The 19662-nt window shown below is 35.8% G+C and overlaps 2 protein-coding genes across 6 annotated transcripts; one reads left to right on the top strand and one right to left on the bottom strand.

Annotated features, from left to right (window-relative positions):
- Positions 1 to 435: 435 nt before the first annotated feature.
- LOC140052301 (probable very-long-chain enoyl-CoA reductase art-1) lies at positions 436 to 8163 on the top strand. 4 transcript variants are annotated; one of them, XM_072097797.1, is made up of 9 exons: positions 436 to 508; positions 1868 to 1918; positions 2005 to 2056; positions 2277 to 2318; positions 2714 to 2817; positions 2927 to 3039; positions 3443 to 3621; positions 6814 to 6857; positions 7222 to 8163. In XM_072097797.1, exons 1-9 carry the CDS (start codon positions 503 to 505, stop codon positions 7540 to 7542), a joined length of 912 nt encoding a protein of 303 aa, XP_071953898.1. In that variant the 5' UTR covers positions 436 to 502; the 3' UTR covers positions 7543 to 8163. The 4 variants fall into 4 exon arrangements, with proteins under 4 accessions (XP_071953898.1, XP_071953896.1, XP_071953897.1 ...); XM_072097795.1 differs by having other exon boundaries at positions 2274 to 2318; XM_072097796.1 differs by lacking the exon at positions 436 to 508 and adding an exon at positions 1439 to 1515.
- On the bottom strand, positions 8064 to 19590 carry LOC140052284 (cilia- and flagella-associated protein 57-like). 2 transcript variants are annotated; one of them, XM_072097761.1, is made up of 20 exons: positions 19528 to 19590; positions 17785 to 18285; positions 17291 to 17544; positions 16694 to 16859; positions 16294 to 16446; positions 15856 to 15998; positions 15293 to 15458; positions 14812 to 14925; positions 14446 to 14658; positions 13780 to 13953; positions 13461 to 13622; positions 13079 to 13328; positions 12681 to 12871; positions 12113 to 12286; positions 11771 to 11929; positions 11418 to 11561; positions 10899 to 11015; positions 10382 to 10513; positions 10009 to 10152; positions 8064 to 9657 (listed from the first exon to the last, which is right to left on the bottom strand). In XM_072097761.1, the coding sequence occupies exons 2-20, from the start codon at positions 18253 to 18255 to the stop codon at positions 9340 to 9342; spliced, it is 3645 nt and encodes a 1214-aa protein (XP_071953862.1). In that variant the 5' UTR covers positions 18256 to 18285; positions 19528 to 19590; the 3' UTR covers positions 8064 to 9339. The 2 variants fall into 2 exon arrangements, with proteins under 2 accessions (XP_071953862.1, XP_071953863.1); XM_072097762.1 differs by having other exon boundaries at positions 14446 to 14470; positions 14834 to 14925; positions 19528 to 19589.
- Positions 19591 to 19662: the final 72 nt, after the last annotated feature.

Here is a 19662-nt window from a genome sequence, read left to right as displayed (position 1 = left end):
TCATATTGCTGATCGATGGATTATAGTACTGGCGCATAATAATAATAATAATTTATATAGCCTACTGTAGCATGTTTTATAGTTTGAATTCGAGATGGTGATAAAATACACTCTCATTTTTGTTACGAAGCAGCTGATGACTCAAAGTCAAATAGGATATCTTTTTACAGAACCATATTATATAAATGGGGCCATGTCAGGGGATTTAAATGAGAATCACAATTAATGATCACTCAGGGTCAGGAGGAAATAAGGTTTCGTTTTTGTACGAGTCAGCACAGGGTGCGATTTTGGTAATGTCCTAAATAAGTTAGAGTATAAACTATAATCACCCTGTCGATACCATAGGCGGATATAAAATTGAAAAATAATACGATTATACAATTTATATGTACCTACTTAGAGAAAGAGGGCGACATACACATTTCAAAAATAGAAAGAAAAGCACTGGCCTGCCGGACGGCGGACGGGACGACGTCGATCAGCGAGAGGAGAATACATCATGGAGGTAGCCTAGGCCTAATATTTTTGTTGTATCTTTACAGCTTGAGATTTTATATAGAATGAACATTGCGGTTAAAATGTGGTTTATTTATTTAATGCACATTATCAGTTTAGAGATCCCAATTTAGTAATCATAGCAACTCGTAGTAAAAACACCGGCACTAGCTTGCTAGGTTAAGGCCTGCCTAGCCTAACTAAGCATATTTAGTTTTACACACAGCCGGTAGAAAGGTAGCCTTTAGCTAGACTTTTAGCATTTCCAGCTACTGTAGGAGTAGACCTGGGTAGATAGTAAGGCTAGCCACATGGCATCTCGGTAAAAGAGAACAGGCGTCAGCCGCATTTTGATTGGTCGTAACAACTTCAAGGAATTGTTGTGCTAGTATAATTAATTTATTAAAACATGGCTTAATAAATTTTATGAAATAAAACCAGTCTAAAAGTTAAAACCTCATCTCATGGATGTTGAGTAGAAATTTAAAAGGAAAGAATAAAAAGATAAAAAAAATTGTTTATTAAATCATTTGTTTTCCTGTTATCCATTTTATTCACCATCTATGAGGTTGGGCTATTTTTATACTTGGACCAATAGAGACAGACTTAACTTTAGATAAAGTATTTAACTATGGCTACGTAACCAGTACCATCAGCCCACGAATTTCACGTCGGCAATCGGCAATTGCCGACCTTATTGCCGACCTTAAATTGTCAGAGGACGGCAAGAGATTGCCGACCTAGAAACTAGGCTAGATCCCTCCTTTCAAGCCTCCTAGCAACAACATGGTACTTTAAGGGATCGTATCATTGAAATTTTAACAGGCATATTCACCACCATGTTGTGTTTAGTTAACAAACCATGGAATTAAGATGATCCCTGAATTCACTCAACCATTACATCATTTTGTGTGTGAGCTGCATGCTTTCCTTCCTATCAACCAAGCTGGCTGGGCGCGCGCCACAGACCTGTGTAGGGGAATACCCTGTTATGCCAAGCAAGCAACTATGCTCTGTGTACGGCTAGCTCCAGAACCATGATGTTCAGCAATTAATTATCAAATAGAATTTATCTTGTAGATTTTAGTGTTAGGTTTTTATATTTTTTTTTAGTTAATTTTGCTAGTTCTTTTTGCATAACATATAGCTAGGGAGGCTAGGCCTAGCTAGGCCTTTTAGGTTAGCAAGAGGTTTAGGCCTTGGGTTGGGGTGAATTTTCTATTTTTAGAACTGCCGAGACTGCCGACCTTGGCGAATTTAAGGTCGGCAATTTTTTGCCGACCTTCTTTTTTCTGAATTTCGTGGGCTGAGTACCATCATATATCAAATTCATCCTTTAATTGATTTTAAATGTTTTCCCCCAAAATAGATACAAGTGTTACGAGCAGGTACAGGCAAGCCAGTCACCAAGTTATCTGGGGTAAATATTTTACTTTTTACAGATTATTTTGCAATGCAAACTAAATAATAACCTATTTATAACTATATTTGTATTTAATTTTGCAGCTTAACAAGTCGTCTACAATATCTGAAGTTAAAAAAAAAATTTACACACAAAGTAAGTATAATATGTTTAAATTATTGTGCTGACGTCATTGTTTGTATACCCAGTGTGTATTATAAGAGTACGTTGTCAGCAGCAAAGCAGATGATGATGATCTAGCATCTAATTGTGAAATAAGCCTTTTTTTAACGTCGTGCTACAGCCCTTTTTCACATGTTAATATAAGATAGAAATTTTACTGATTTTCAGTGACTTAGACATTTTTTTTCAGAAGGTAAATTGTATCCTGAGCGTCAGTCAATCAGATCTTCTATTAGTAAGTACAGAACATTATTATAATAATAAAGAATAAAATGAACTGTACATAGGCACAGAATATGGATGCTTAAAAGTTGGTGTGTGCTAAGATTTATAAACAACACCGAGAAGAAGTGAACTGTACTTTTAATTTTTACACTGCCCACCTCCAGCAAGCACCACACCATTCCCCAGCCAATACTGTTGTATGAAAAAATGTCTGTGGCAGGATTCAAACCTGAGACCTCTTGCTAACAGGGCAGGTACCATTTAGACCACAAAATAATCGGGGTAATAATGTGAAGCGCTTAGAGGCTACATGCATGAAACGCTATATAAGAATGGCATATTATCATTATGAGAAAAAATTGAATTCATCATAAATCTAAAAATGATTTTGTTTGATTTAAACAGAGGGTAAGAATATAAAGGATGATGAGACCTTAGATCATCTAGGACTGGATAATGGTGGTGAGCTGTACCTGAAAGATCTTGGTCCTCAAATCAGCTGGACACTGGTTAGTTTATAAATGCCCTAGTCTTTTTGTGGCTCAATCAGTACTGTTTCAACAAGTGAAAGTGCCAATTATTCAATGGAGAGAAATGTATATTTCGTTTTCTATTTAGGTGTTTTTGTCAGAGTATGCAGGGCCTCTTTTTGTATATCTGTTGTTTTATATGAGGCCAGCTATCATCTACGGCACACAGGCAGCGTATAAACCAATGCATCAGGCTGTTCAGTGAGTTATTAACGTACTGTATATATTTGGGTTAAATGAATAAGTGTAAACTTATTATCATTGGATCTGGAAAATATGCTGTTAAACATACCTGTACTGATTTTTTAATTTTTTCATGACTGAAATAGATAAAATGCCATTGCCAACATATTCCGTTAATTGTACTTTTACTTTACTGTTTTTCTTTTATTGGATATGGTTAGTAGTGGCCTTTAAATAAGGAAACAAGGTTCTTAAAAAGGAGGAGACCACTGACTTCTTAAAATAGTAAATGGTGCATAAAATCAAATTACAGGAAACTAAAATAAATAAAGAATAAAATACCATAACAATTCTTTTTGTTTGATAGCATTGCTGCAGCCTGTTGGATTTAAATACCATAACAATTCTTTTTGTTTGATAGCATTGCTGCAGCCTGTTGGACTTTCCATTATGCAAAACGGCTGTTTGAAACCGTTTTTATCCACCGGTTCTCACACGCAACAATGCCCATTATGAACCTGTTTATAAACTGTTCTTACTACTGGGGATTTGCAGCCTTCGTATCATACTACATCAACCACCCTCTTTATACACCTCCAAGTTAGTATTTCATTTTGTTTAAATTCATCTTCATCATTAGGATTTATCAAGGTTAATGTTAAAATGTCTTCTAGTTTTAAACTTTTCGTTCACTAGAAGAAATAAATCCACCATTATTTTGATATTTCATTTTTATTATTTATTTCTTCTTTTATACTGTTCTCCCAGAGTGACCAATGTATAGGACCATGATCAGTACAAACTATTTCCTATTATTTTTGTGTACCATTTTTATCACGGTTGTTCAGTTTTGACACTGATACTCATCTTGATTTTGTCATACATGCTTGAAATGGAATAAAATATATATCATTCAATCAAATTAGAAGTGTATGTACACAGAACCAACTGCTTTATGTCCCATCCAAAGTATGAGGCAATAAAAGTATCTTGTCTTTAAAGAATACAAGCAATATGGCACAGGCCGGTCTCAAATCCACGCCTCTCACATGCTAGTTTGATAGCCCTTACCTTACTCTGTATGTATTTATTCTTACAAGCAATATGGCACAGACCGGTCTCAAATCCACGCCTCTCACATGCTAGTTTGATAGCCCTTACCTTACTCTGTATGTATTTATTCTTACAAGCAATATGGCACAGACCGGTCTCAAATCCACGCCTCTCACATGCTAGTTTGATAGCCCTTACTTTACTCTGTATGTATTTATTCTTACAAGCAATATGGCACAGACCGGTCTCAAATCCACGCCTCTCACATGCTAGTTTGATAGCCCTTACCTTACTCTGTATGTATTTATTCTTACAAGCAATATGGCACAGGCTGGTCTCAAATCCACGCCTCTCTCACATGCTAGTTTGATATCCCTTACCTTACTCTGTATGTATTTATTCTTACAAGCAATATGGCACAGACCGGTCTCAAATCCACGCCTCTCACATGCTAGTTTGATAGCCCTTACCTTACTCTGTATGTATTTATTCTTACAAGCAATATGGCACAGACCGGTCTCAAATCCACGCCTCTCACATGCTAGTTTGATAGCCCTTACTTTACTCTGTATGTATTTATTCTTACAAGCAATATGGCACAGACCGGTCTCAAATCCACGCCTCTCACATGCTAGTTTGATAGCCCTTACCTTACTCTGTATGTATTTATTCTTACAAGCAATATGGCACAGGCTGGTCTCAAATCCACGCCTCTCTCACATGCTAGTTTGATATCCCTTACCTTACTCTGTATGTATTTATTCTTACAAGCAATATGGCACAGACCGGTCTCAAATCCACGCCTCTCACATGCTAGTTTGATAGCCCTTACCTTACTCTGTATGTATTTATTCTTACAAGCAATATGGCACAGGCTGGTCTCAAATCCACGTCTCTCACATGCTAGTTTGATAGCCCTTACCTTACTCTGTATGTATTTATTCTTACAAGCAATATGACACAGGCCGGTCTCAAATCCACGCCTCTCACATGCTAGTTTGATAGCCCTTACCTTACTCTGTATGTATTTATTCTTACAAGCAATATGGCACAGGCCGGTCTCAAATCCACGCCTCTCGCATGCTAGTTTGATAGCCCTTACCTTACTCTGTATGTATTTATTCTTACAAGCAATATGGCACAGGCCGGTCTCAAATCCACGCCTCTCACATGCTAGTTTGATAGCCCTTACCTTACTCTGTATGTATTTATTCTTACAAGCAATATGGCACAGGCTGGTCTCAAATCCACGCCTCTCGCATGCTAGTTTGATAGCCCTTACCTTACTCTGTATGTATTTATTTATTGAGTGAGTCATATGGCTGAGCGGTTAAGGCAGGGGCGCCGTTTACCGTACCTAAAGAGCCAACAGCAACATCGGCAAGGGTTCGAGGCCGACTCGCTCCTAGTTCTGGTGGTGGAACAAGTCTTCTCGGATAAGGACTATAAACCGTAGGTCCAGTGTACACAGTTATAACCTGTGTGTACTTTAAAGAAACCCAGTTCATTATTCGAAAAAGAGTAGGGGGTTACCCCGGTGAACTGGTTCACACAATAGCCCCTGTATCAGGGGGATTACCACCTATCTGATAGGACAGTGATTAATTCACTATTGGTAATCCTTGGCCACATTGCCTAAAGACATAAAATAAAATAAAAATAAAATATGGCACAGGCCGGTCTCAAATCCACGCCTCTCGCATGCTAGTTTGATAGCCCTTACCTTACTCTGTATGTATTTATTCTTAAAAGCAATATGGCACAGACCGGTCTCAAATCCACGCCTCTCACATGCTAGTTTGATAGCCCTTACCTTACTCTGTATGTATTTATTCTTACAAGCAATATGGCACAGGCCGGTCTCAAATCCACGCCTCTCACATGCTAGTTTGATAGCCCTTACCTTACTCTGTATGTATTTATTCTTACAAGCAATATGGCACAGGCCGGTTTCAAATCCACGCCTCTCACATGCTAGTTTGATAGCCCTTACCTTACTCTGTATGTATTTATTCTTACAAGCAATATGGCACAGGCCAGTCTCAAATCCACGCCTCTCACATGCTAGTTTGATAGCCCTTACCTTACTCTGTATGTATTTATTCTTACAAGCAATATGGCACAGACCGGTCTCAAATCCATGCCTCTCACATTTTAGTTTGATAGCCCTTACCTTACTCTGTATGTATTTATTCTTACAAGCAATATGGCACAGGCCGGTCTCAAATCCACGCCTCTCACATGCTAGTTTGATAGCCCTTACCTTACTCTGTATGTATTTATTCTTACAAGCAATATGGCACAGGCCGGTCTCAAATCCACGCCTCTCACATGCTAGTTTGATAGCCCTTACCTTACTCTGTATGTATTTATTCTTACAAGCAATATGGCACAGGCCGGTCTCAAATCCACGCCTCTCACATGCTAGTTTGATAGCCCTTACCTTACTCTGTATGTATTTATTCTTACAAGCAATATGGCACAGGCTGGTCTCAAATCCACGCCTCTCGCGTGCTAGTTTGATAGCCCTTACCTTACTCTGTATGTATTTATTCTTACAAGCAATATGGCACAGGCCGGTCTCAAATCCACGCCTCTCACATGCTAGTTTGATAGCCCTTACCTTACTCTGTATGTATTTATTCTTACAAGCAATATGGCACAGGCTGGTCTCAAATCCACGCCTCTCGCGTGCTAGTTTGATAGCCCTTACCTTACTCTGTATGTATTTATTTTCAGTGTATGGGGATGTTCAGTTGTATGGGGGACTAGCATTATTTTTGGTAAGTTTATTATTAACTATTGTTGGGTCACTATTCTTGTTTCAATTTAGAATGTTATTTCTATTGACCATAGAAACCCGACCAGGATAGACATAGATTCTATGTGCGACAAACATGCAGTTTTCTGCTTACTGTTACCGCTTGTCTGTGTAAATTTCCCTTACTTACTATAGATAGGATGTAAATGGTATTCCAGTTACTTTAGCTTAACATGGTGTTATCCAGGCCCATTGATTGAATTGGAGTTTAGGTTGACATTCTTTTACACTCTGGGTACAGCAGGCAACAGTATTATGTATTCACCAGAAACCTTTATCAAATAAATTGGAATAAAAACAAATGTTGTTTTATCTTTATTATATAGATGAATGAAGTTGGTAACTTTTCTATTCATTATGCTTTACGTAACCTTCGACCGCCTGGTACCAAGGAACGTCGTATCCCGCATCCGACTGCAAACCCTATGACATTGGCGTTTGCATTTGTTAGTTGTCCCAACTACATGTATGAGGTTGGAGCCTGGCTCAGCTTTACCATTATGAGCCAATGCTTACCTGCTGGTCTATTCACGCTGGCTGGCTTCTACCAGATGACAATGTGGGCGCTCGGCAAGCATCGTAACTACAAGAAAGAATTCTCTTCTTATCCACGAAGCAGAAAATCAATCATTCCTTTTGTCATTTGATCTACTTCATTTATTTTGTTGGCAGATTTATTATAATTGAAAACAAAATATCATGAATGTACTGAATTAATATTAAATATTGTTCACAAAATCTGTGAAAATTGCAAGGTATTATTATTGCCGTCGATGAATTTGATGTATACATTGTTGCAAGTTTGAATATGTCTGTTATTTTATATGCAATGGTTCAGTACAGTTTTTAAAGTACTCTGTGTGCATCATGTATTTGAAATTGTCTTGTGAAAATGACCAAAAACATCCATAATTCCCTCTTAATATTAAATTAAAATAATAAAATAGCAGAAATATGTTTACAAAATGTGATGTTTATACTTTTATGCTGCGATTCATTGTTTTTCATTATCAATATTTAATGCAAATTTTGCAAATTACCTTGATATTTGGTAATCATTTGGTTTTGAGATGAAATGTACTTTTTTGGAATATTTCTAAATTTTAAATTCATAAGAAATACCTTTTCCAGTTTCTTGTTTTTGTTCATTTGCAAAATGAACTGGATGAATATTAGTGGGCTGATAATAACTAAAATGATCATGTGTGTCATCTTTTGTTGTGATTATCATTAAAATAATTACATGTAAAATCAATAAAAACTGAAATTAAATTATTTTTATTGTAGTTTGTTACAGTAATAACAATGTATCTGGTAGCATGTGTGAAAAGAGAGTATTAAATTACATTGAGATGACAGTGGCATATTTGGAGTTGTAAATAAAAGTGTATATACTAGGATGTTCTAAATGTAGATCATGAGTACACCAGCAGTGAAGTCACAACTGATACTAAGTATCCATCAATGATGGCCATGTGTCTTCAGAAGAAAACGGCTACAAGAACAGTAACTGTAGATAGTTTGCACCGCTTTACTTAGAATGGTTATTGGAGGTGATGCTTCAGTAACTTTAGCCTTTTGGAAAGAAATTGACACTACCATCTCGATTGATCACTACAAATTCCATCTTTTTTAACTGAATTGCAAAAACATCTGCATTTCATACCTTTTTTACAAATAAAGGAATTGCCATGTTTTCAGAAATAACTGCATTTATTTACAACATTTATTATGAATACATATTCACCTTCTTTTCATTTACACAATATTATATTTAATTATACTGAAATATACTCAATATGCAAGTGTAAGACACAATATGAAGCAGTTCATTTTCGGTTCATATTTAATATAGGGACTATTTATTCTTTCGGTCATCATTCAAAAAGTTTAATTATGTTATACAGTAACGCACTTTCATATTGTAGACACATGTTTTGCAATATAAAATTAAATATAATTCTAAATCATATTATTTTCTATTCACATTCTTTACATTAAAACTATAGAAAGAATATCTAACTTATTAAAAGTTATGAACTAAAATAAGCCTTGATATATTTAGAGTATTCAAAGGTTTCATTAGGATGTATGGCAGAATCCCTCCTTTTGGGGGAAACCCCTATTCAGGGGACATCTCTATTAAGGGGACAATACTGTACCATGTGAAATGGAAAAAAAAAACCCTATTCAAAGGATTCATATCCTCCAATCCTGCCCTCATCTTGATTTGGGAAATGTCATCAGATTTTGATAATGATAAGCCTAATTTGGGTGATTTATAGTTCATTAAAGATACCCTTTAATAATCATTCAGATCATATTTTTTATATATAAATAAAATGAAACAATTACATTCTACGGCTTATTTAAATCTTTAATACACTTTTAAGATAATATAACATTTATATTGATACATATAAGATCAAATGTTCAAAGCTTCACTACTGCGCCAACACAGGAGGAAGCTTACCACCTGATGGAGGTCGCGACACCGTTTCAATATCATGCAACTGAATGCGAAGCTTTTTAATTTCACTACGTTGCATTTCAATAATGCGGATATTCTCCTCCGTTCTGCCTTCTCCGCTTGATAGCGTTGTTGATGCGTGCTGTATGTTGTCTACATTCTCATGTGAATCTTGCTGTGTTTTATTTTTTCTGTTTATTCCGAGAGCTGCCTCTAGATCATGTACCTGTGTTCTGGCGATTTTCAGCTCTCTTCGTAAATCATTAATTTCTTTGATGAGTGAAACGTTTTCCTAGTTTAAAAAAAAAAGATAAAATGTTTACTTAACATGGTAATAGCCAAAGAATGTGTATAACATCGAGAACTTCTCCTTATTTCCTAGAATGCCTGGATTTAAAGCAAGACCAAGAATTCAATAAAAAAAAAAGAATTTTATAGCGGCCTTTTGACTATGACTATGCAGTTAATAAGTGAAATCATTACGTCTCAGAGTGTACAGAATGACTCAATAGCTGCTGCATATCCATGTGATTGTCATGTTTGAAGTCTTCAGAGAACTTTATGTCTGATTACTATACACAAAACAATAATATGCATTTTTGTGAAAAGGTAGAAAAAAACAAATTTATGCACAAAAACTAACCTGCATGATTCGGACATTATCAGCACGATGTATTTCTGTATCTTTAGTAAGTTTCTTCCTCAGGGAGGCTACACTCTGCTCAAGGTGCTTACGTTGTCGGCTGTATTCTCTCTGAATATCACCATCCACACTGGCAGATTCAGGCTAGACAAACAAAGTACAGTGATATTAACGAATCTGATACCAAGGTTTTGTCTAAAGCTCTGTCTACACTATCAAACTTTATGTGACAAAAAAATGTGATGTGCCTATATATGATGATGTCATATCACTAGTATATTTAAGCATGGCACTACCATATTTAAGCATATCACTACCATATTTTGGCACATAGTTTTTAACCTCAACAGCATAACATAACAAACAAGCTTACTGTATCATCCTGAACGTGTTTAGCATACAGCTGCTTGATACTTTCTTTCAGCTTCTTAGGCTCTTGAATGAAAGCAACACAATTATGCAGGTCTGTTTTAAATCGCTTCATCACAGCTTCTGAGTCCCGTACCTAACACAAAAACAATACAATAAACTTTCATAAAAATAATGGATTTTGAAAACAATTTAAAAAAGTTACCAAATATTCTCGAGTATAATCCCACTTCGATCTAATCCCACCCCCTACTTTATGTCTAATTTTACAAACATTCATATCCTAGGATGTAGTCCCAGTATTGACTTTTGGTCTGGATGTAGGCCTCTCTCTAGCCAGATGAATTTTTACAAGACATGCTTTACCAATCATTTTTTCATGAACCAGGGTTTCCTCAGGTATAGTTCGTCAAAGCTCAATTTTGTGTTCTAGGGGGGTGGGATTATACTAGAGGATATATGTAATTACCTAGAATAGAATTGATTAATTTAAGTTTATATACAAAAACTCTGCCACTCACCCTCTGTCTCTCCATGTACATTTCTTTTTCTGTTGCTTTGAGTTTCTGTCGAAGTTCTGTAATGTTCAGTTCAAGTTGCGTATTCTGTTTATGAAATCGTTCTAACTCACTTTCCATCTGTAAAAAAACAGCGAATACATTTAAATTAGTAGTCCAACGGGTTACTGCTTGTTGAATTACTGTTCCTGGCTTATGGCTTGGGAATAATTTGTTAATCAAATCAATAATCTTTTATTTCAGCATAACACCATAGAAAACACAAACAATACAAAAGAATACAAAAGCAAAATTCAAAAATGCTCTCAGTATCATCATCTGTGTAGAATAAATACAAACATCTTTTATAGCATAAAAACCCATATAAAGATAGAGACAATTCAACAAAATACTGTAGTTAAATGTCTGAGTGCTATATGTGGACTGTACTGTATCTATCATTTGGCCAGTATCTATTCTTAGGCACATTCTGTAAGGCCTGTATCATAAGTCAACCCTAACAACTTGTTTGAACCTCTTTACCTCCTGAATCTGGTCTTTCATTGCTTTTATGTCGTTTTCTCTAGGTTCAATTTGCTTCTTTAACTCCTTAATTTTGTAGTCCAACACAAACTTGAATTTCTCCAGCTCTTGATTTTTCTTCTTCAGATCATAAATTCTCTTCTCCTACATTTAATAGAAAAGGAATAATATTAAAAGCATGTTTGTCAGGTTGGTAAGAGATTTGGAAATCAAGAGACTAAATGCATTAAAATCCTATAACCTTACTTGGTAGTTTTCAATGATATAATTATTATTATAATAAGATGTAATTTATTTTCAAACTGAGATTTAGTTTGTGTTTTTTTTATTAATCTTATTCTTATTTACGTTACCTTATCTTGAATGGTCTCATCTCGTTCCTGGATTTCCTTTTTCAGTCCAAAGATGTCTTTTTCAAGTGACTTTATAACACTCTGTAATTTACTCTGCTCGTTCTGTAATTTCTTGATTTCATCTTTGTGATCTTCAATTTCTTTTTGAAGGCTGGTGAACTAAAAAACAATAAAACAAAAGTGAACAGCCATTCCCCTGCATCATGTTGAGGGTGAAAACTGTGGGTGTTTAGTTATACTTAAAAAATACATACATGAAGTTAGCTATATTGACCTCCATTGATTCCAACATGCATCTAAATAGGTTATTCGCCTTAATGCTTTAACTTAGAACTCTCCTACCTTCTTTCTCATAATTCCAGTTTCTCCTTTCAATCTCATATTTGCTTCTTTTTCATCTCGTAAACGTCGTTCATACTTGTTCTTAATGTCCAGTATCTCGCGGTCAGCATCTTCTTCTATCTGTTTCTTTGTTTCCTCATATTCTCTTTGTTGATGTCGAGCCTCGTCATTTGCCTGAAAGAAACCAGTTTAATATTATTAATTTTTTCTAAAACAAATTGTGTCCTTCCTTGGTTGAGTTCCAAACATTGACCTAAACTGAAAGTAAACTTTCTTTTGTACAATTTGTATTCGTGAATAAAAATGATTGAACACAGCCATGACTGTGAGATAGCATAATAAATTGTTCAGAAAATACAAATTACAGGTTTCTGATGATTTTTCTATAGTAAAGTTCTGTCTACAGTATTAAACATTTAAAAAAAAAAAGTGATGTGCCCATATATGGACATGCTGATTTCATATCACTACTATATTTGGGAATATCACTACCATATTTGGGCAAACTAGTTTGAATGATAGTGTAGACAGAGCTTAAGACAAGAACAGAAATGTTACAATTAATCACCTGGTCCAATTGGATGGTTTTCTCTTGTAGCTTGGTCTGGTAGTACTCAGTAAGTTCTTCTAAAGCTTGTTCTTTAGACTCCTCCATCTCCTGTAGTTGTCTTTCATAGTCTTCTTGCATCTTCTGAGACTTGGATTGTAGTTCTTGGTACTTCTCGTACTCTATCATCAGCTTTTGGTTGTTAGCAAGCTCTACAATACAAAATGAAGTATTATAATGTAAAGAAGTTGCACATAACAAAAATTTACATTGAATTAATTACAGTGTTTTGAATAATTTAAACACTAAAAATGCATTGTTTCTAATGACAATTTTTGAGAATTTTTCTTTAGTGTTAAATGAGGTAAACAATTTGGTGAAACATCGGTAAGTTTCACCAAAGGAAAAATAATATTTACCAAGGTCCTGGTTTTCTTTGGAGTTTTTCTCCATAATTTCTGCAAGTTCTTCTTCGTGCCTGGCCTCCTCTTTGTCTTTATCCGTCTTCAGGACTTGATTCTTTGTCTTCAATGATTCCATCTCCTGAATGAACTTTTCTGTCAACTCTTTTATCTTTTCGTTATAGTTCATATCCTTGAGACGAAGCTGATACTCATTCTCCATCTTTAACTCTTCTACTCTGGTCTTAAGCTCAGCCATGACAGAGTTCTACACATAAAACAAAGGTTAATAAGCAGTTTTATCTAACTGTAAAAGATAAATCAGTAATCATATTTTGTTCTAATTCTATGCAACAGCAAGTAATATTATTAAGTATTGTTATAGAAGGAGTGCATCTACCTTTTCTTCCAAATCTGACTTGGTAATAAGGATTTCTTCAGCATAACCTATTTCTTTGTCCCTCTTCAGACCACGGCCCTCTTTGTCTGTGATTTTCCAGATCATCAATACAGAATCTTCAGAAACAGTTATGAGGTACTGGTCATCATAGCTTATCCTCATCTGAAAACAATGATAATAAAAATTGTTAACTTTGAAAGAAATAACTAAAAAAAAAATTGTAAAATATTAAAAGTATTAGTGTTATGTATGGGCAACAACTCAAATATTCCATTATACATTTGGTCTTGAATTCAGCAGTCTATCTATGCAATCTCACCTTAGTTATTGCTGTCCCATGGGCCATGCTTTCTGTCCATTCACCAGGCGAGGTCAAAGGGTACTTCATTGATCGCAAGGTACCGGCTGATGTTCCTGCAAACAGCATTCGTCCATTATGAGACATTGCAACTTGGGTCAGTGTGACATCAGTTGCCTCTACATCACGTAATATCTGAAAAAATGCAGTAAAATTAACAATGAATATATATTGCCTTTGGATGATATCATATCACATGGCATACATAATTTGTGCCATCTCAATGATTAAGGGTACTCCTAAATGGTCTGAGTCCGTTTGTACTAGGATGGTGAATGATGCATAATATTTGAAAATCAATTATAGTGTGCACTGTCTATGCCCTACTCCATGGCCAGAATCCGAGATCTGCCTTTTGAATGCCATCACCATTCCCAGATATTAACCTGCACTTCTCCCATTTTAACGATTGAGGACGCTACTGAATGATCTGCATTTTGTATACATCTTTTTACCATGCAATAGGCTGGTGAATGATGCACACGTCTGAATACCAGCTTATAGTGTACACTGTGTACACTGCTCTATTCCACACCCAAAATGCAAGATCTGCCTCTTTTTGGCCTAATCATTCCCAGATATTAACCTGCCCTTCATTAACTTATATAAATTGAAATGACTACTAACCTGAGAATCTGTAATCTCTTTCAAAGTGCGGTCAGAACCAACAGCAAATGTAGTTTTTCCATCAGGAGAAACTGTAACGCAAGTGTAACTACACGACTTCAGTACGCTTTCTCCTTCACGTTTTCCGCTGAATGAATTCCATTCATACACTGCTCCATCCATTCCACAGCTAACAAGCTTGCTGTCATCTGCGCTCCATACAATTGAACGCACCTGAAATGTTTGGACAATCATGTTAATAATAATTGATAGTAATTATATTAAACAGCAAGGTAATTGTCAAATTGATCAATTTTCTCTATTTCCATCTACATGACATACAGTACTGCACACACTCATATATCACAGTCACAAAACGTAGATTACCTTCCCATTGTGTCCTTTCAAATTGTTGATAATCTCAAACGTAGAAGTTGAGTAAACTTGAATAACATTGCCATGAACAGCAGCAAACATGTGACCTCCATTGCTGAATGAACACTAAAACAAAGAGAACAATACAATTGAATAGAATATGGAATTATATACTAAAATTTAATAATGACTGTTGCCAATACCGACAATTAATTTAATTCATCACCAGTATAATAATAAAATTGTTTCTGTTTGTTTAAAAAATTGGTTAAATCTACTGTACATCATCTCTGTCCTATTCAAATTGATATAACTACCAAAAAATGTAATTATTAAAAAGTAACGGACCTACAGAAAATAAAGAACATAGTAACTGACAGAACACTTTGGAGGAACTTCACAGCAGAAATAAGCAGAAGACTATTCGGCAGAACGGCGTTAAGTAATAGATTGATATAAAGCATACTCAAATTGTTCACATAATGCAACATACCTCGCGGCAACCTCTAACAGTGAACTCTTTGAATGTCCTGATGTCATCAATGAGCAGGTTCATAAGTCTTAACTTGTCACTAAAACCAACCAGAATGAACAGGCCTGAAGGATGAAGAGCTATACTGTATGCTTCCTCTTGGAATTCCTTGTGCAGCTCAATAGAACTAGAAAAGACACAGTATAATTATTTTAATTTACACAAAAACCTTTCTTTCTTTTAATGCTTGCTTTCATTTCTATCTTGGGCTTGAATCCAATCCTAGCCATCAGCGCAAGCTTGGTGGTCTAGAAGTACGAACTCCAGGCTTGTGATCTGGAGGTTGTAGGTTTCAGTCGTGTTCAAGTACAATTTTGTGAGAATGAACAAATTAACTATGCTATCTACTTGGTCATTCATCAACTCATCTGGTTCATCAAATTACTGTCCATAAACATTTATTTTTAAATTTTAGCTTTATACAAAATTAGGTAAGAGAAAATCCTAGTAATGTGGGAGCTATGTCTTGAACCCAGAACCACAGGAACCAAAAACCTCTATGCTACAGTGCCGTAAAAACTTACTTTGTTTCATAGTTCCAGATACGAACCGACCTATCAACAGAACAGGTGGCTATGAGTGGTTTACGAATGCACACATCTGAACCACTGATTGTTCCAAAGTGGAAGGGTTGGGATAACAATTCAAAGGTTGCTTGATCACCATGCTATGTAAAAGAATAGAAGTGTAGATATAATAAATTACAATACATAAAGCTCACTATCAAACTTTATGTGATGTGCCCATATTTGGACATGATGATGTCATATCACTACCATATTTGGGCATTATTATCACAACCATAATTTGGCACATCAAATTTTTTTTGTCAAACTAGTTTAATTGTGTAGACAGAGCGTAATAAAATTGAACACAAAAGTTGTTGTGCTAATAAGAAAATGAAATTGATAATGAATAAAGGTGATTATGACTATGTCACTTATGATGATAATGAAGATTACCTTTCCTAGATCAGCACTGGAGAGAGTCATACAGTAGAGTTGGTTTGTGATGGTACTACAAACCAATGTCTCTTCTGACGGACTAACTGTCACCGTCTTTATTGTATGATTTTCTTGTCTCGTTGGGTCAGCACCAATTGCATCTTGTGGAATCTAAATATCAGAAACCAACATCAATTAACATTCTCTTTACAAACAAAAGAATGATAAAGACATTTACAAACATATGAACACTGTACTATCCAGAATGCATTATTATTTAAACATATACTGTATTAAAGCATTATGTGGTTAGGCCTACTAGTATCTCTATTCTCAGTTTTGGCTTTTGGAGTAAATTAAATAGAGTGCCTTATATCATTTATTTGAAACAACTGCTTGCAACTTAATTGAATAATACCTTGATTTCTCTGCCCTTTTTGTAGTTATCCTTGTCTTCTGTCTTTTCAAATAGATGAACTGTGCCTATGCCCCCTGAGCAGGCAAAGCCCTTAGAGTAAGCTACAATAGCAGTAACTGGAGGTGGTCCTGAAGGCACCAAGTCACCTTCTGCAATACTTCCAACCCTGTCAATTAAAACGTAATTGTAATACAAATGCAGTTTCTATTATTTTAAAATAACCTGTAGTGGTGAAGTTTATTAGCAGTTTGTGGGAATTGGGGAATAACAAAATCAAGAAACATTACAATTTTAAATCTGTTTATCTGATGGATGTGAAAAAGCAGTTTTTACTGATCAATTCCGATAGAATTCACTTAATTGTTTTACTTACTTGGCCTAAATTCAGATCAAAAGTCAATACTGGGACTATACCTGGGGAAATGCCTGTTTGTAAAATCAGACATTATAAAGTGGTGGTATTACAGTAAACTCGTAGTATGATAATACCTATTCCTTGTTACTTACCAAACCATAGTGGAATTGATAATACCAAATAATAATAAAAGTCATACTTTTACTATTTTATGAACAATAGTAGTAGGGGCTATAGCATACCTTTCCATTTCTTTTTCCTTCGTTACAATTGAGAATTCGTTCCTCAGTTCTCCTGACTCAAACAGGAAAAGCTTGCCATTATCAGTGCCAACAATAACTCTTTCATCCGATACCCAAGCTTGTGACAAGTAGTTCTGTGGCTCTAACTTCTGAAAGGCAAACTGTCGCAGGTTGCCTTCACTGTAGCGGAATAGCTTGAAGATTCCGTTACCAACAACACAGATCTGTGTATTGTCTTGCGGGTTAAAAGAAACCTTTGAGAAAAGAAATATAATAATAATTAACAACTTATTAATTGTATTGTGAATAATACTGAAATTACCACAATCTGTTAAATAAGACAGTAATTGTGTGTTCATAAGTTTTGAGTTTTTTATTTTTTAAATGGAAAACAAAAATGAATTAAATGGACACTGTAGGCTACAGGTATATCATTATACCTTACTTTAACATTATTTTTGATTAATGATTTTAATCGATTTAATTTTGTTTACCTGATAAATGTCATTGTTTGCAGGATTTGAGGTTTTAGTCGACGCCATGACCTTTGACTTTTCCCAGGTCCAGTAAAGAAGTATCCAATCTGGTCGTCCAGCTTGAGCAATCAGATACTTTGAATCGGGAGAGAAAGCCAGACTAACAAACTCAACAGACTGGATATCTGGTGAACTTAGAACTTTACGTTTTCGCAAAGAGTGTAAGTCATAAATAGTGATAGTAGCTTTCTCGCTGCCCTTTTCAGCAATGGCGATGTATCTGCGGTTCGGACTGACACACATTGCTGTTGTTCCAAGACTTTTTTCAGATCCAGCAATGAATTTCTGCGATTTTTGATCAATGTTATATAAAACAGTATTTGCACCTGATGGGTAAACTATGGTTTGTTCATCCACATAACAGATGTTGTTATTAACTTTGCCCTTCAAACCAAAAACATGGCGAGGCTGTGCAGTCGCTATTGACATCTTGATTTGCTGCTGATGCTTCACTCAAATCTGTAAATAGAATTTAAAAGGGTTCACCTTTAAAAGAAATCATTAATTTAACGCCGTGGTTAGGATTCCGGCACCGGAACTCAACTGCCCACCGTTAGGGAATCCGACACGCTATTGCGCATGCCCAGAGCTATGGGAAGTGAATTATAGCTTGCACTAATAGTGTGCCACTGCCACACCACGGAGAGTCGGGAGTGTTATAGGGATTTACTGTAGCCTAGATAGTCGTTGCGCGAGCGAGAGAGCGATGGGATGAAACTTGGCCTAGGCCTATGCCATATATGAATTAATAATTCAAATACGACTACGCCACGCGTTAAAATAATTATAATGATATTAATAAGTATCAGTATCTATCTAATATTTAAGAATCGTAATGCTGTTTTTAGCGTTGCGACCCTGACTGACTTCCCGAACAGTTTTTTCACATCCACGCGGTGGCTGCCGACAACAAATCAACTTGTGATTGCATGTTGTTATGGACAGTAAAATGCGTTCATAAAACTAGTCATGTAATTATTTAATTCATAATGATATGAAGTTTATATATGAATGAAGCAACCACTTTTTAATTACAAAATAAATACTATATAGTATAGGCCCACTGGTCACGTCTAACTGGTAGCCCTAGCCTAGATTAGTAGATCCCATTATTAGTAGGCATCTAGCTAGGCTAGTTCGTAAGTATAGAGTCGCCGATTACCTCGCTCTGGGCATGCGCAATAGCGTGTCGGATTCCCTAACGCTGGGCAGTTGAGTTCCGGTGCCGGAATCCTAACCACGGCGTTAATTTAATGATGTATTGTATATTAAATATTATTATTAACAAACATTCTGAATATACACGCGTAACCTTTTGCCTGCCTTTTTTATCATGATTATTATCATGGTTGAGAGTAGTTTCATTGACAGAACCTTGGCCTAGTCCTCTCACACACAGGACACAGTCACCCCATCACCACCACAGTCAGGGCTCATCATCAGCACATTCATTCATTTTACTAGCCTAGGGCCTAGCTAGGCCTAGCCCTACTACTAGGCATGGCCCTAGGCTATGCCTCTCTACTACTAGTGTAGAGGCTAGAGTAGGCCAGACAGAGAGGTCTACCTAGTCTTAGATAGGCTAGCTAGCTAGGCCTCCTAGTGCCTACTTTTTTGCATCAATCGATGTGAACATATATTCAGTAACTATATCTAGCTAGACAGATTATTATTCAAATTCAAAATAGTCCAAAATTTTACCTGAAAATGTATTAAATACTCATCACAACTACAACAAAAACAACAAACACAGGAGATCGACGAAACGCGCGACAGCAGTGTTAGTTGCTATGGACAGTTACTAAGGAAAATAAACTTTATCTAAGTACTTAGAAA

The sequence above is a fragment of the Antedon mediterranea genome, chromosome 6, assembly GCF_964355755.1.
Source record: "Antedon mediterranea chromosome 6, ecAntMedi1.1, whole genome shotgun sequence".
Lineage (NCBI taxonomy): Eukaryota > Metazoa > Echinodermata > Crinoidea > Comatulida > Antedonidae > Antedon > Antedon mediterranea.
Note: the sequence above shows the minus strand (reverse complement) of the source record. Positions and strands in the feature narration are given on the sequence as shown.

Bases quoted from the DNA above. Each gene is read 5' to 3' on its own strand.
- LOC140052301 (XM_072097794.1), top strand. The intron at 1,919-2,004 runs GTAAATATTTTA...TTAATTTTGCAG, and splicing joins CAGTCACCAAGTTATCTGGG to CTTAACAAGTCGTCTACAAT. The intron at 6,858-7,221 runs GTAAGTTTATTA...TTTATTATATAG, and splicing joins GGGGACTAGCATTATTTTTG to ATGAATGAAGTTGGTAACTT.
- LOC140052284 (XM_072097761.1), bottom strand. From the start codon at position 18,255: ATGTCAATAGCGACTGCACAGCCTCGCCATGTTTTTGGTTTGAAGGGC. The intron at 15,999-16,293 runs GTAATCTTCATT...TCTTTTACATAG, and splicing joins CCAGTGCTGATCTAGGAAAG to CATGGTGATCAAGCAACCTT. The intron at 14,926-15,292 runs GTATGTTGCATT...TCTTTGTTTTAG, and splicing joins CTGTTAGAGGTTGCCGCGAG to TGTTCATTCAGCAATGGAGG.